The sequence below is a fragment of the Orbicella faveolata genome, unplaced genomic scaffold, assembly GCF_042242905.1.
Source record: "Orbicella faveolata isolate gen_17 unplaced genomic scaffold, um_ofav_v1 contig_13, whole genome shotgun sequence".
Lineage (NCBI taxonomy): Eukaryota > Metazoa > Cnidaria > Anthozoa > Scleractinia > Merulinidae > Orbicella > Orbicella faveolata.
In genome coordinates, this window is record NW_028301540.1 from 5,536,830 (window position 1) to 5,552,709 (window position 15,880).

The 15,880-nt window shown below is 38.9% G+C and overlaps 2 protein-coding genes across 2 annotated transcripts in view; one reads left to right on the top strand and one right to left on the bottom strand.

Annotated features, from left to right (window-relative positions):
* The window catches only part of LOC110047945 (NACHT and WD repeat domain-containing protein 2-like), a 33,023-nt gene extending 31,055 nt beyond the window's left edge, over nucleotides 1–1,968 (top strand). The window contains exons 22-24 of the mRNA XM_089284242.1: nucleotides 397–554; nucleotides 1,264–1,411; nucleotides 1,568–1,968. Of these exons, the coding sequence (XP_089140368.1) occupies nucleotides 397–554; nucleotides 1,264–1,411; nucleotides 1,568–1,623 (362 nt within the window). The 3' untranslated portion in view covers nucleotides 1,624–1,968. The remainder of the gene's footprint in view (nucleotides 1–396; nucleotides 555–1,263; nucleotides 1,412–1,567) is intronic.
* LOC110047946 (cytochrome P450 20A1-like) lies at nucleotides 1,954–15,676 on the bottom strand. The gene is made up of 12 exons (XM_089284244.1): nucleotides 15,494–15,676; nucleotides 14,073–14,125; nucleotides 12,421–12,590; nucleotides 11,403–11,548; nucleotides 10,290–10,457; nucleotides 8,681–8,759; nucleotides 8,023–8,144; nucleotides 6,858–6,912; nucleotides 6,292–6,412; nucleotides 5,875–5,986; nucleotides 4,000–4,064; nucleotides 1,954–3,507 (listed from the first exon to the last, which is right to left on the bottom strand). Exons 1-12 carry the CDS (start codon nucleotides 15,587–15,589, stop codon nucleotides 3,258–3,260), a joined length of 1,437 nt encoding a protein of 478 aa, XP_089140370.1. The 5' UTR covers nucleotides 15,590–15,676; the 3' UTR covers nucleotides 1,954–3,257.
* Between the last annotated feature and the right edge of the window lie 204 nt (nucleotides 15,677–15,880).

Below are 15,880 nucleotides of genomic sequence, written 5' to 3' on the forward strand. Positions count from 1 at the left end.
TCGTTGAAATTTTGATTTCTAGAGCTTGGCATTTTGGGTCAATTTTAAATTTTACCCATTTCTCTATCATCATCCCAAACGTAACGAAGTGCTTTATCAAGGGCCAGCTCTGGGCAAATAGACTGCCTATGATCACAAGTTACCCCAAGCCTTTGTTTTGATTGAAATTCCATCCGATGATGAGCTCTGCTTGAACCTGTGAAATTAACTAATAGCTTGCTATTAGCTAAATCCTTGGTTCCGAACAGACAGCCTGTGTGGAACGCGGAAAGTTCCCCTTTTGGCGAATACATCAGACGAATCTTCTTGGTTCTCCCTCACAGACAATCTTTGAAGGTTAGACACGGTAATGTGTTTCTTTTACCAAACTTATTCATGTTTTGTCACGCTTTTTAGGGACCGCCCTTCATATCCTTCCCAGCAGCCATTTCAGCAATCTTCGAATTGACGTCATCGCGTCAGAAGGGGACTTGGTGGTGTCGTATGAGGAAAAGACACTGATCATGTGGGACATGAAAGCGGGCGTTCAAAAAGCCACCTTCACGGCAGATAAGGTCAAAGACTTAAACTGATGTGGCATTAATTTTTGTTTCTATTTAACAAAGCGCGCCAAGGAATAAATGGCCTTGGGTACGGGCGAAATGAATGCTGGGTAACCCTATGATGTGTCAAGCGAGTCATCGTGCGGAACAATTCATGTGAAAATATGTTCGCACTACAGGTTCATTTTCATGCAAATTAAACGCATTTCATCTAAAAGGTTTTGCACGAAGACTCGTTTTGAAACAGAGATCATAAGCGAACTTGGAAATGGCCTGTTCAGGGCAGGTGAGGTGTAGGAAGAAATACATCTTGTCGCTTTACCCTGATGCCTCTGCTTATTTTTGGGCAATAGGATTGAATGTGAGGTCGGGCTTATATTTTCAAGGTAATTTTGCTGTGAAAAATAAAGAACTGAGTACTGCGCGGTGGAACTTATTAAACATATTTAAAAAAAGGCTCTGAGCATCCTGAAATGAATTAAATAACAAAACAACTCGATCTTCATAATGGAAAGAGTAAACTTGCCTCCAGGATCCTAATAATTTATAAGCCCATCGGTTCATTTTTGAGAGTGGGGTCTATATTATCTCGCTGGACGTATTTTTCAAGTAGCGATTTTCTTCTGAAGTATTACAAGTAAAACCGCGGCATTTCAATCCGAATGCGACGGGCGGAAATTCGAAATCGAAACCAGAGATAATCGTTATTTCTTTTTCGTAGGTGACAGCGGTATATCCCGTGGGGGATGGTCAGTGTATTGCTCTGGGCTATGAAAGTGTTTTGCCCTTAGTACTTCTCACTCTCCAGGGTGGGGACATGAAGCCGTACGAATTCCCCACAGAGGGTACAACGGTCATGGCTGGAACAGGTGCGTAATTCAACCATCGTTCTTCAACTTGTAGTGTCTTCGGCTTCAGTTTTCAGTTGCAAAGACACTTTTTTGTTTATTAGTGTATTGTTTTTTTCTTGATCACCTTGTCCTCGCAGTATATATTATTAATGTATGTTTTGCTGGTTTTCTTAGACGAGCCGATAGTGTTTGAAGGCATCCAAAATACGTCTGGTGATGAAGACAAATAAGGAAGTTGAAAGAGACGAGTGTGAAGAAACAGCGAGAAGACTATAGATCGAGTTTGCGCAGAAATTTTGCGTATTTACTCATAGAATTCACGTCAGACTGTATGTTAACAGACCGTCATACGGATCTCGTAAGATCCTTAGCTGAGATATTTGAGCGCGACGCTCGACCCTGTAGAGCCTACTTACATGACCTGGCCCACCAGGAGTGCTATGTAGCTTAGTTGTTTGAGCACCTGACCAGCGGACGGTCATACGGTCTGATACCCTGCGTATATGCTATTTACTGTAAATTGAGCAGTAAAAAAAAACCAAGATAATTAAAACAATGCATTTTTAACTGGATAATCGATGCATTCATTTATTTAAAATTCTATCCTACCTACTGTAACACTAAATTAAGTTTAAATTGTTCCAGATTACAGGTTTGTAAAAAAAGCAACATTACAGTTCTGCTACACAGTATTGTTGAAGTCATCAGATTCTAAAGGTTGCGGTTGTAAACCAATTCGATAACTAGCATGATACTGAGTATTAGACACGAGATTTCAGATAATTCCAAACCCACTAAGAGGCTGTATTGAGCACTGTAATTTAATTTCGGGTTGATTTAGACCACGCAACTTTACCGCACGCGACAAGCCTACGACAAGTTTTTATCATAAATAGTTTTGTGTAAGTCAAACCTACAATTAGTAGAATTACCCCAAAAAATTCGTGTCGCAAGCAGCTAAGTAATACCTTCTAAATTGGCACTAAAATCAGATTTCTAAAGCAAATTAAACTTTATCTCATCAAGATTCCTGCTAGCCAGTATAAAAATTATAGGCTTGGATTGTTTTACTTTAAAATAATGTTGCTTTTTTGGACGGAAAAACTATATTTTTTTTTTGAGCGCCGGTTGCTCGCGTCATGTAAATCACATACATCTTTCAACATTAAATCAATTTTTTTTGGAAATACTACGGCGACATTGACAAATTGAGTCATTACGACAATATATTAGTTTAAGATTACATAGTTTGGTTTTTATAGTCTTGTTATTTTGAGTCGCCAAAGTCGACTTTAATGGTTGTTTGGAACTTTTCATTACACAGTGGTGTTTAGAAAAGGTTTTTTCACATCCAGCTGAAGATAGACAAGATATGATGTGACACGCACTCTAAACTTTACCACTAACTAAAACTTATTTTGGATAATTATTAGGCAGCATCCACACCACGCCGGAAAACGTTGAAGGCAGCTTTATTTCTACTGTTACAACTTAGCTTCCACACTAACCCGTTACGAAAATGGAGCTTTTCGAAAATCTTCAAATCGGAGGGTATTGATAACGTTGGATTTTCGCTTTATTGTGGCGGGAAAACATTTTAAAAACGGAGCTTTTCCAAAACGATGGCATCACGCTAATCATATGATTTCTCTGCCTGAGTTTTAATCAAACACAAATCCAAAATGACCGGAAATTGTTCCCTTTATTAATTTCTCCGGCGTAGTGTGGACGGAAAACATTTGATGCGTTACCAGATCGAAACCTCCGTTTTCAAATTTCTCTAGCGTAGTGTGGACTGCGCGTAAAGACGACAATGACATTTCAATTTCAACGAGTGGCACTTGCAAAGTCCGTCTCTGATCATTTATCTCTCAGTCACTGTGACCCAGATCTCCTCTGCTGGTGACGTCACCAGCCGATGGACAGGTTTCACTTCCTGTCCTTCTACGAGATGAAACTTGAATCGTTTCATGAGAATGGACAGGAACACCAGTCCCTCAGCAATTGAGAATCGCCATGCAGGACACTTTCGCTTCCCGGCAAAGCCAAATGGCTGGTAAGCAAGGCTTGGAAGCTGTTTCATGTTCTCAGGGCTGAAACGATCAGGATCAAACCTACAACAGGAATTTGAATCAGTTACAACGTGCTAGCAAGTGAGAAGTCTATAAAGAGCACGAGAGATCTTTAGACCCTATTTACGCAAAACTCAAATATATGCCAAAAAATTCTGTCAGCAAAAACGATTTTGCACCTGAATTGTGGCAAGGGTTTACCACAAATTTATGACAATATTTTCTTTAAAAACAGTTTCATTTCAAGATCCCACAAGAAGAAAGGTTTTCAAGATCGAGAATTTATCGTTCGGTTTGTTCTGCATGATTTTTGCATCCATTTTTCCAGTGCTGGAATTTTTCGGGTAAAATTGCCAAACTCTAACCCTTATCAGAAAATTAAATAGCCCGTCCCTCATTAAAAAGTGGTTATTTTAGATCTAAACACGATAAGTTGTACTGTGATCTCCCCGCGTCAAAGTCATATGGGCCCCTCCCCTCCCCTCCCCTCCCACAGTCGGTCAGTCAACAAATGATCTATCGGGACGCTGTTACCTCTTGGGTTCTGGCCACAAGTTAGGGTCCTGAAGAACAACTCCAAATGGCAAAAGAATTGGAGTCTAAAATAAAAAAAAAGAATGTTAAAAGGTGAAAACTCCAGCTCAGCACTAAATAAGTTATAAATATCTTATTATCCCTCACAACAAAACTACATTGTGAAAGAAGGAAATGCTATAGAAGAAAGTCTCACAAAAAGACACATTTCTTTCCAGGAGCTCCTGTTCTTACCTATGACAAACGTTGCATGTGCATGCAAACAACGAAACGTTTAGGGAAACAGTGAGTACTTTCCATTTAGTCCAAAAATTCGAGAAATTTTCGTGATGTTTTCCCGATTTAAAAGTGCTATGGTGACATGCAGCTTTGCAGTGGCCACATACAGTACATACAATACATAGTGGTCAGTAATAACTGTTCTCTCAGGAAGTCACTTCATTGTCACCTTACATAACAGGGACGATGTTGAACGGATAGAAAGACAGTCAATCTGTTCGTCTAGCTTTCTGCTTTTTAAACAGGCAGAGTTTCAGTTTTAAAGAAGCTCGGTCACGGCATTCTGAGTTATTTTGGCCAAGTCCAAAATGAACTTTAAATTGAAGGAAACCTGAAAATAGACCTTTCCTGCATTCCACTTCAGTGCGCTTAAAAAATGGCACCAGAGCGAGGTTGGGGTGGACATTTTCATACATTTGCCGTATTTTTGTCCACCCTGACCTCGACCTCGACCTCGGCTACACCTGGTGGCAGCTTGAAAGGATAGCCCAAAACAGACCAAGATGGCGAGCAATGGTTTCCGTGGACCTATGCTCCACTGGGAGCGAAAGGGTTTAATGATGACCTCGACTTGGCGCCATTGTCTGTTGGAAAGCGGGAAAGGTCTGCAGTGGTTTACTTAGATAGAAAACCACTAAAGAGATAATCCCAAATGACGAACTTGAAAAATTTAGGCTAAACTTTTCAAGATGCGCAAACTGTGACATAGCAATAAGCCTGCAATGCACGAAGAAAGGCACAACCCAATCAAACTTAGTTGGAAAGGCTGTAAAGTGAATTTTGAAGGTCAGAAAAACTGATGCAGGAGCCCTCTGCCATCCATTTTGTGCAAAAAAGGTTGCTAGAAGCCCAGAGGGGGAGGGAAGATAAAATCTACTAACCTTCCAAACTGTAAGTTAATTAGTGGGTTTGTCACTGACTGTTTTTTAAGACATTACTTGCAGTATGATCTTAAATACAGTCAGGAAGAAACTACCAACTTACGAAGTCATCTCCTGACTACAAGTACTGAAAAACTCTCTTGCCATAGATTTTAAGCAATCCTCCGTAGGAAAAAAGATGGCGACTGGTACATTTACCCATCGTTCTTAGCGCACGAAAACCTTAACAACGTTCATAAAAACGCACAGAAGAGCTATAGAATCTTCAAACCTAGCATACACAATGTCCTTAGTACAAGGACAAACATTGTAAAAATTTGGCTTTCTTTGTAACTTATAGGCTGTGTTAGGGTTGCAAGGTATTGTGGTAAAATGTACAGCCACCATCTTTTTTCCTACGGTGGATTGTGTCCACCATCATAGGACTGCAATGTGCACAGACAAACAGCTAGTACTGTGTTGCACCAAACTAAGCTATCAGATATCAGATTTGGTGCACGTGAAAGGGTATCAAGTCATTCATGTGAGACCTTGTGACTTGTGAGAGCTGCTAACAGACCCACTACATTTGCCTTTCTGGGATTATTGCTTTCTCTGTCGTCTCAGATAAGTGGTCAGGACTCAGGAACAATAATGATTATAATACTTCTCATTCCTAGTCAATGGTCCATGTGACCAGTTTGAAGAGTATACCAGGGTAGAACACTGAACATACCTCTTTAGGAATAACAAATTCATCGACCTGAAGGTCATACTCGTAAACTCGTGCACCCCATGGAGCCACCACTGAGGCACGTAATGTCTCATTTATCACTTGACGAGTGTACCTGAACGGATATGACAAAAGTTCAAATAAGCCCTTACAAAATTAATTCAAAATAAAGAAAGAGATCCACATTTTTAATCGCAAAATAATGATGATAGAAACAAACAATGCCACATGACAAAGTTATGTTCAGTATCTTTCTGTTGGATGGCCTCATAAAACAGTTTCATCCACAGACTTTGTATTTGATAAAGATATTATGACGACAGTGACGACGGCAGATGATATTTATGATGTGGTGGGCAGAGCAGGAGGAGGTGGAGGAGAATGATAATGATGATGATGATGATGATGAGGTAGACTCACGTGAGTTCCGAGACTACTTGTGGTTTGATGTCTTCATCTCCCAAAACTTTGTCCAGTTCGTCAAAAACTTTCTCCTGAACCTCAGGATGTTTTGTCAGGTAGTACAAACACCATGTCATCACTGAAAGAAATTAAAAACTTAAGATTAATTAATACATTGCACAAGATTATAGTCAGCTATTTTACTCTTCTTCTGGTCATTAAAGCGCAAACCAACTGCTGGCCTGCAAGCCACATTCCAACTCACACATTATTACAACATTTGCTGCATGACTTCAGCCAGTTTCCTGATTGACTGTGACTCACATACTAAATTTTGTTCTTCCACTATGATTCAATTAAAAGACTGATCTGTTTGTAAAACCCAGCAATACTAAGGAATGCCAAAAACAAATTAAGTTCAAAAGTATTGTTACAAAAGAATACAACTTGAACTGAAAATAAAATAAAAGTTCCTCTTCCCGACTTGAATTCTAAAACTAGAATTATATTACTTGATTTGTTCCAAAGTAAGGACTCCTAAACTAATCAATTCTACAACACAACATTTGCAAAGATTTACTCACTGTTTCCAGTTGTATGGAACCCTCCAATAAGGAAAGATATGACATCGTCACAAATCTATTTAAATAAAAAAAGCACTTTACCAATAAAGGCTAAGTCTGCATATAAGCCAAGTGGCCCATCAGGCAAGAGCTTATCCTGGTTTCAGCATGCAATCACACACTTACAAACACACTTTATTTCAATTGCATTTAAACCTATTTAAACCAATCAAACCTATACTGCTGACCAGGAGTCCTACATGTACAGCATCCTAACAAAAAACTCACAATGTAAACTAGATAAGAGTACATTTGATTGACCTCATTCCAGACTAGAGATATGTCCTGGAATATTCAGAATAGACATTCTTTTCTCAGGTCAGTAAAACGATTATTTGGTTTGTAAATAATCCAAGCTGTGCATTTGCTGAGTTATGTTTTGTAAACAGCTACTTCATTTGCTCATAGAAGGACAAGAGAATAGCACCTCTTTTATACTCTCGTCAACTTTAGGATTTTGGACATTTGTGTAGAAAACCCGTTTCCTTTGCAATGAGCTAATGCACAGTGATGTCATTACTCTGAATTATAAACAATCATTGGATGAGGTTTTTGTGATATCCAGAATAATCAAGTCGAGGTAGGGGTTATCGGCAGAAGCCGAAGGCCAAGGCTGATAACCCTTACCGAGACCTTGATTATTCTGGATATCACAAAAACTGAATCTAATAATTGTCTTATTATACAAGTCATGTTTTTGCTTCTTCACTGATGGTAAGCAATACAAAGGGCGCAAACTTGACGTGATGACCCACAGTCATACAATGACATGATTACCCATGACTTCGAGTGTCCTTGACATGATTATTGTATAATCTGCAGCTAGATGATGTCACAGGCGCTAATTTCAAAAATTCACTGTACGCTTTTGGCCAATCAGAAAAGAGATAGTGAGTTCAATGTATAATAATTCCAAGTATTCTGCTTCCTATAACAAAATGCGTGGAATACTTTCTGGTATTCTGGAATTGGAATATCGGTAGTGATTCAATCAAATGAACACTACATTGTAGGATGATTTCATTATTTTATTCTGTTTTGTCCTGGAATATAGACAATCCAATGCAACCTATTGGCTGAAGATGTCAGTTAGATGTCATTTACGACAAGAAAAGTGCTACCAAACCTCCTCTTCATCCATGAAATCGCAATCTAGTATGGAATCTATGAACAGCTTTTCAGCTTTATCATCATCCTGTCGTCTCCGCTTGATTAGATCCTTGACAAGACCATGAAGACCTGCTCTTGCTAAAAAGAAAAAATTAAACATTCTCTTTTGAGTAACTCAGTCAGTCTGGTCATGCCAGAATTGGGGGGGGGGGGGGATGCAAAGAAATCAATGGGTTGGGAGGGAGGCACAAGCAAGTATACATTTGCTGGCAAACCCAACGATTCTGTAAAATGCCGACTGATTTTCATCTTTGAGTTCATTTATTTAACAAATAAAGAAGCCTTACCCGTGTATTACACTCTGATAAAACATGGGTTTTTGACCAATCAGAGCAGGTGCAGGATCCTATCTATATTAAAATGATTGATAAGGTGCACAATTGATGAATAAAACAAAGCTGAAAGATTTTAAAAGCTTCTGCCAAATCCATCAGGTAGTAAAAGTCTTTACTCTCTAAAAGATGAAGTCTTCAGAGTAAAATTGAATACATCGCTGAGCTAAAGTCTAATAAATCATCACCGAGGCTGACAAATCTTGTTAAATCAGCACCAGATAACTTGTGTCTTGTATAAATGGGCCATTCATGTTTTGATTAACAATCCATTATATGTACCTTTTTGGAAATTTTTTTCTCTTTCACTATCTGCTTCAGGAGGGGGACCAGTCAGTCGAGCTTCCATCTCCTCCCAAGCCTAAAGAGGAAAGAAATATTTAAAAGCCTCAGCACAATAAACACATCAAAACTGAACACTTACAGCTGTATCCACAGCAACCCAATGTGAAAGTTCAGTTGAATCAAATAGTCCAGTTTCCAAATTTTAACCAAGACTGCTGAATAAAAAAAGCTTAAGACCTATCTATACTTCCAATGTGAAGTAAAATATTCAGAAAATATCAGCTGTGCTGACAGAGCGGATAAAAGTGTAAGATGAGAGTTGTGCATAGCTCATGTTCTCACTGGTTTTGTGAATTATTTACTTTGACAGATTGAGATTAACTTTTTACAGATGCTTCTTCATCTTTTAATTTAATTAGCTTAACTCCAAACTGGAGGCTCAGATTATGAAACTACATGTATCAAATTATCATAATTTTTTTGATAATCCCAGATAATCAAATTGTAAAACATTTTAAAATGTGTTGTTCCACTGAGAACAAATTCTTGCCCTCAGTGCACAGAAGATTGATTTTGGATTAACAGGCTTTTGAAGTACCTGCTTATTGCAGGTTTTGTCAAATGAATGTTTTATGCAGCAAAATGCTTTATAGTGGTATCTGCATCCAGAGGTGTCTGCTGAGCGCAGGTTTACATGTATTTTACAGTAACTATGGGAAGAAAATTTAGGGACCATCTGGTGTCCACTTAACAGAGGGTCTGCGCTTACTAAGTAAGTAAGTCAGTCAGTCAGTAAATAAGAAACAAAAAAAGAAACAAAATAAATAAATTGTCCATGTTACATGAGAATTTAGAAAATTATCACCAAAAAATACTGAAATATGTCCATCTATGTCCCCATGCACTATGGGGTCTGCTTAACACAGGTTCCACTGTATTTCTATGTTTCAATCATCTTTGGGTCTTAAAGTATGTGTAGTCTCAGACTATCAACCAAGGTTCTTAGTGTCTTGGCAAGTCTTGAGGTTTACCATTATTCATCACCCCAACTTCCTTTAAAATGTTTAACTTTTGAAACATCCCATCTCCTTGGAATTTGCAATGGCCTTTCATTGGGATGGGTATGGTTTTCTTATAGGCAAATCTTTGTTTACAATATTTGCCTCATTAGGATGAGCGATACAGTTTCTGATGGAGCTACAAAAACATTGGTTCTCAATATTGAAACGGCATAGCATGATTAACTGTCCTAAGGAATCTGAGCCCGATGCATTGAATGCATTGAGCCCAAGGTGGGTTTAAAAACTCAAAATTTTACAAAGAATGTATGAGCCTATTAGTGCTCTTGCCACCCAAACGTTTTGCAGTTTTTGAAAACCTATTTCTCCAGGAATACTACAACTAAAGAGGCAAACATTTCACCAATAATTAGTAAGTTTCGCAAGCTGTTTAAATACTTGAAGTCAATTCATACCTAGTTTAAGATGCCTTAGCTTCTCTATGCGAAGTCATATGTTAATGAGGAAAAATGTAAACGATGCAATGTCTGCAAAGATCTTTCTATTGCAACACAAAATTAAGGTAGTCAATCTATTGGAAATCTTACCTCATGATACATTGTTGACAACTTGTCAATTTCTTTTTCATCCATAAAGATGCGCCCCATTCCTGCAACTGCTATGGCTTTCACTGCCATGGTTATCATAGATTTCATGAGAGGAATGTGTTCTTCAGGACTGCACTTGGCAAAATTATCAGCTGTTTCTTTGGCAACCTGTTTATAGAGTCAAGAATGGAAGAATGCTACTTACTACTTGGAAATATTTAAAGTTTACTCACTGGAGTGGTATTTCATAATGAAAGTCACACCTACATTGGTAGCGCAGTTTTAGAAGACAGAAGAATGGCCTCAAGTAAAAGGTTTCAAATTTTTCCCAGAGCCCAACCAAAGCACAGAAACATTGGGACAGGTGTGCACTTGCAAAGAGAGTGCCTTGTCTAAGTCTACGGAGTCTGATTGCCCTCTAATAAAGAGATCATGACATGCTTACATTTCTCTGAGGAAGAGTACTTTCCAGAAACCATTTTCAAATCCTGAGTGCTGAGTGCTACAGGTATGTATCCCTGCATTGTCTTGTCTTGTCTCAAGAAATGTTGCAGTACTGCAGCTACCTAAAATCAAGTCTGATTGATTCCATCCCTCCCCTTCTAAAAAAAAAATGCTGTACCCCTTGAACTGGGCAAAATGCCAGGTTAAGTGTGGGTTGTTACAACTGTTACATTGCATTTGAAAAATTGTACATAAAGGTGGATTATAAGGGACATTCTTTGAAAAATGTACTTTCAATATTGTTAACTTGACAATTAATGTTCAAGACTGACATGACCGTCGTACTTCATCCTGTGGTGGGGGGACCCCATATGAAAAGGTCAGGGATGCTGGTTGGAAAATTTGAATTGAATCCCTAATGGAGACCAACTTGGGCCTGGTTCAAGCTTTATTTGAACCCTAAAAGAGTGCACCTAAAACTACTTTGACTGCTAAAAATAGTGGCCTTTCATCCTGCAAACCCTACGTGAGACCAAAATCTGTAATTTATACCCATTAGTGAGAGGACCAGCATCCCCGACCTATCAAATGGGAATTCCGCCCCCCTCCCCCCAGCCCCCCGCAGAGTACTTCACAACCAGCACTTATCGTGCATTCCAATGCATTCACCTTGACAAAGTGTTCATAGTAGTCTTTCACAGCCTCGTGACTAAAGCTTCTATCCATCAGCTGACGTCTCTTTCTTCCCTCTGGACCATTGGCATACTGAATGCTCTTCTTTCCGATAAGAGGCTCAAACAGTTTGAACAAATCCGCTGTCAAAAGGTAGACAGCAAAGTGTTTGAACAACAAGTCACCCATCTGACAAATTCCAGCTGTACTTAAATTCTTAAACATGTGATTGACAACCACAACAACAAGCAATTTCATTTCCCCCATCTGGCCCTATTTACAATATTACAGATATTTACAATATTTAAATAAGAGAGAGGGGGGCCTGGCTTCCTGAAGTAACTGGATCATTAAAAAAGGCCCGCAGCCAGTTTTACAAATATATATAATTTAATAAAATGAAACACCTAAATTGTACTGTGCGTGCAGCTCTTAAAACTGCCTCTTGTAAACATCTCGAATTTTCAAAATCCCCCACTTTGCACCCAGATTAGTTGAGATAATCAAACTGGAGATAAGCTATGCATCAAAATATTACTAACTTGATTTCATAATAGTCTGTTTATCAAGTTTTCTTGTTTTACAAAGTCTTGCACATTTTTGTTACAATTTTACAGACTTTGAAGCCATGGAAATCATAAAGGGTGTTTTATTTTTAATTCTTACATTATGCTAGTTAATTTCAGTCATATATGTTAAACTGAGAACATGTATAAAATTTTCATTTATCCAAATATTTAATGTTGACCACCAACAATTAATTAACGCGTTTCTAATACGGGTTCATTAACATTTTCAGCAGGAGGGAAATTGGTTTTCACAGTGAGCAAAATGTTTTAAACCAAATTTCTTTATAGGAAGGTCACATTTTCCTCCAGCTGTTTAAACCAGGTAGGCAAAATCATCCTCTGACAGCTGGTTAATTTGCCCGGTGCCCAGGCCTTAATGAAACCCCTGTGCTTCATAGAGTTGCTTGACTGCTTAGTTTGGTAATTCGCTTTGAATTCTTACTTACGAGGTCTATCAAACAGAGGTTGTACTTCTTTCCAATATTCTGGTGATGCCAAACTGACAACGTATTTCTTGCCCCACCAGAAACCTGCTATGGTCCCATACTTCTCATGAAGTAACATCAAATACTCATGGAGACTTCCTGCTTTTCCCATGTCACCAAGATTTCCCATCCTGAAATGATAAGTTTAAAACAATCTGCTTTAATTTGTGTTGTTTCCGAAAAATCATCACCAACGTTTTTTGGATCATACCCCACACCTCGTGCAATTCTACTTTAGTCTTAGGCTAAGCCCTCAGAATTTCTAATGCATGGTTGCCACAGACATTACCTTTCAAAATTCCTTGACTTCTCCCTGATAAAATTAACAAATCGAATGTGGTTTAGCATGGTCTGTACTCTCATCGACAATAATACGCGTCATCACAGTGGTCAAAATTTGTTGTGCTGCACCTCGTGAGTCCACAACATTTTGACCACTGTGATGACGCATATTGTTGTCAATAAGAGTACAGACCACGCTAAACCACATTTCGATTTGTTTTTTACCACAATATTGACATCAAAGAAAATGTTTTTTTCAGTGTGCAAGCTGAAATAGGCATTGCATGACACATTGACGTGAGCAGTGTTGTCTGGACTCTTATTGGCAACGGCAAATTAGCCATTCAGATTGCAAGATTAGTAGCAATTGTGGTAAAAATCAATTTTCCCTGACCAAACAAATACAAAATTTCAGATAAAGTAGCAGCTTCTAGTCTCAACTTAGAACTGTCCTTTCCACTCTGATATGTTTTCAACAAATTTTCCTTCTTCATTTAGGGAAAAATATCGTGGAGCTCACAATGACCCAAAATGTTTTCTTCCGACCTTCAATGGTATTAAATCAGCCGTGTTAAATTTTTATTTCAATTTTTCCCTGACTTTTCTTCAAAATGTCAATTTTCATGAATCAAAAAAGCATTCCTTGACTTTTCCCTGACCTTGACAAATTTTTCTTTTCCTGACCATTTCTTGATCTGTGTCAGCCCTGCAGTCCCCGAATAAATGCCCGAGGCGCTTCTTTCAAAATTAGGAGAAGACGGAGGGCGCTTATTCAAGGGGGGTGTTCAATCGAGGGGGCGCTTGTTAAATTTTTCCCAAATTGTGGCCTGACATGATCATTTTTTAATACATCATCTGCACATGAACAGCAACATAAGCTGTTTAATAACATAAAAAGCTGATCCTAAAGTTTAAAATATTAATTGTGGCACCGTTAGCACTTGTAACTTTTTTACAAACCTAACGTGGTCACAAACTGAAAAAATGTACAAATCTAATACTACACAACGAAAACTTTACATCCTTTGTTGTCTTATTACTCGTCCACAAGATCGGGGGAGGGGAGGGAGGTGCTCATTTGAGGGGGGGCACTTATTTTAAATTTTGGCTGATAGGAGGGGCGCTTATTTGACAGGGGTGCTTACTCGAGGGGGGGGGGGGGCAAATTCAAGGATTTCTGGTATGCAAAGTTCTCAATTTTTTTTGTCAAAACTAGTGCCATAGGTAAACTTAGGAGTAAATTAGGGAGTAGCATTTCAATACTGCATGGAAATCAGAACACAACACTAACACTAAAAAGTCACCAAGCTCAGTACCAAAGCCTGACTTACTCTGGATCTGATGGTTCTTCTCCTGGGATTGACGGTCCTTTTGATACACCCCTCTATAAAAGATGAAGAGAACCTGATTTGATTTTAAAGTAACTCATGAGCTGTCCACAATATTTGAGATGGCATTTGCAATTTACGTTCTTCCTGATGTAGAGTTAGAACAGTAAGACCAGCAGCTACACCTCCTAAAAATCGCCTCACAGCTCAATTGACTGACTGACGGAATAACAATTAATAATAGTAATTATTGTTCAGGGTATAATCTGCCCTGGGTGTTGGCAGCATTTCAGTGGTATATACATGTAAGACCTCCAATATGGCACAAAGGCATGCTCTCGTGCTCATTCAGGAATATTCAATTCTTGTTTTCTGAGAGTGAAGCTCAGTGGAAACTTTGAACTGTGAGGAAGATATGATGTATAAGGACAATAATTTAAACAATAACTTACAATTGTTGTAAAAATAAGCTTAGATATTTTCCCTCGCTCATAACCTTGAACAGTACGTACCACTGTGACATTAATAACCTTTCAACTATTTTTTTGCAATACACAAAATCTTTTGAAAACTGAGGAATATCACTTGGATATTCCCCAGTTTTAGCTGGGGTATATATATTCAGTCACATGACTAATCTCGTTCCCAGAGCCCACGTGTCTTTTGGTCAGCACCTGACCAAAAGACATGTGGGCTCTGGGAACGAGATTGTCACATGACACATTTAGACGAATACCAGTCCCATGTGATAAAAAATGTTTGATGGTTTATAACTACGGAAAAGCCAAAAGTACACTGAGGCTTCAAAGCCCTGCTGGCGTTTCGAATGCTTGCTTGTCTGTTGAAAACATCCAGTCCAGTGACGGATCCAGACCTTGAGATAAGGAGGGAGGGGAGGGGGGTGTTTGCTTGCCCTGCCCGCCTGCCAGCTTTTCTTCCTTCCGCGATTTTTTTTTACCCAATATAAGGGCGGCGGGCTCCCCAGCCCCTCCCCTAGATCTGCCACTGCAGTCCTATTCTTGGGGATGACAATCATACATGTACGAATGTAAAAGACAAATGTTGAAAACTGAACTGGGTAGGGTCACTTGGGAAAACCATGGGTAATTTCGACTGGGTCATGCGACGCGTTTACACTAGTCATAATGGATTTGTTAATTAAGCTACATTTAGTATGAACCTCGCAAAATTCCTAGGTTACGTTGAATCATTTGTGCAGCAATGACACGACGAGATATTTTTATTCCTAACAACGTATGGCGATCAAATGACGAGGTCTTAAAAGAAACTAGTTTTGTAAATCTCATATGTAAATTAATGAGTATTAAAACGCGGTATTTCCTGATCAAGATGATCGATTGTTACATGCATGCGCGCTACACCGTCCCGTAAAACACAAAATTTGTTTATCAAAGCTCACTTACGAAGTCAAACATGAACAGAAGCACGACTATCAGCCCAAACACCATCACCACCGCAAACACTCCCAGATCATTAACAGACAAATGCGAAGGAAACATCTTTTCTGTTCTCGAACCAATCTGCTCAACGTCAGCAACTCTCTTTCACTGATTCCAAAACGCTTTGCTCCACTCTCTCTGCCCCAGACTTGTCGAGCGATCGTTTTGCGCGGGATCTGGACCCAACCCAAAGTAAGCCGCAAAACTGTAATGCTTTCATTACGCCAAAAATTCCTAAGGGTGGCAAAGGGTTTTTCAGGTTTTTGCGAAGAGAATATGACACGCCATATATCCGAATCCGACTATCGTATAAAAGGTCTGAATGAATTTTGTCCAAAAGGGCTGAAACGA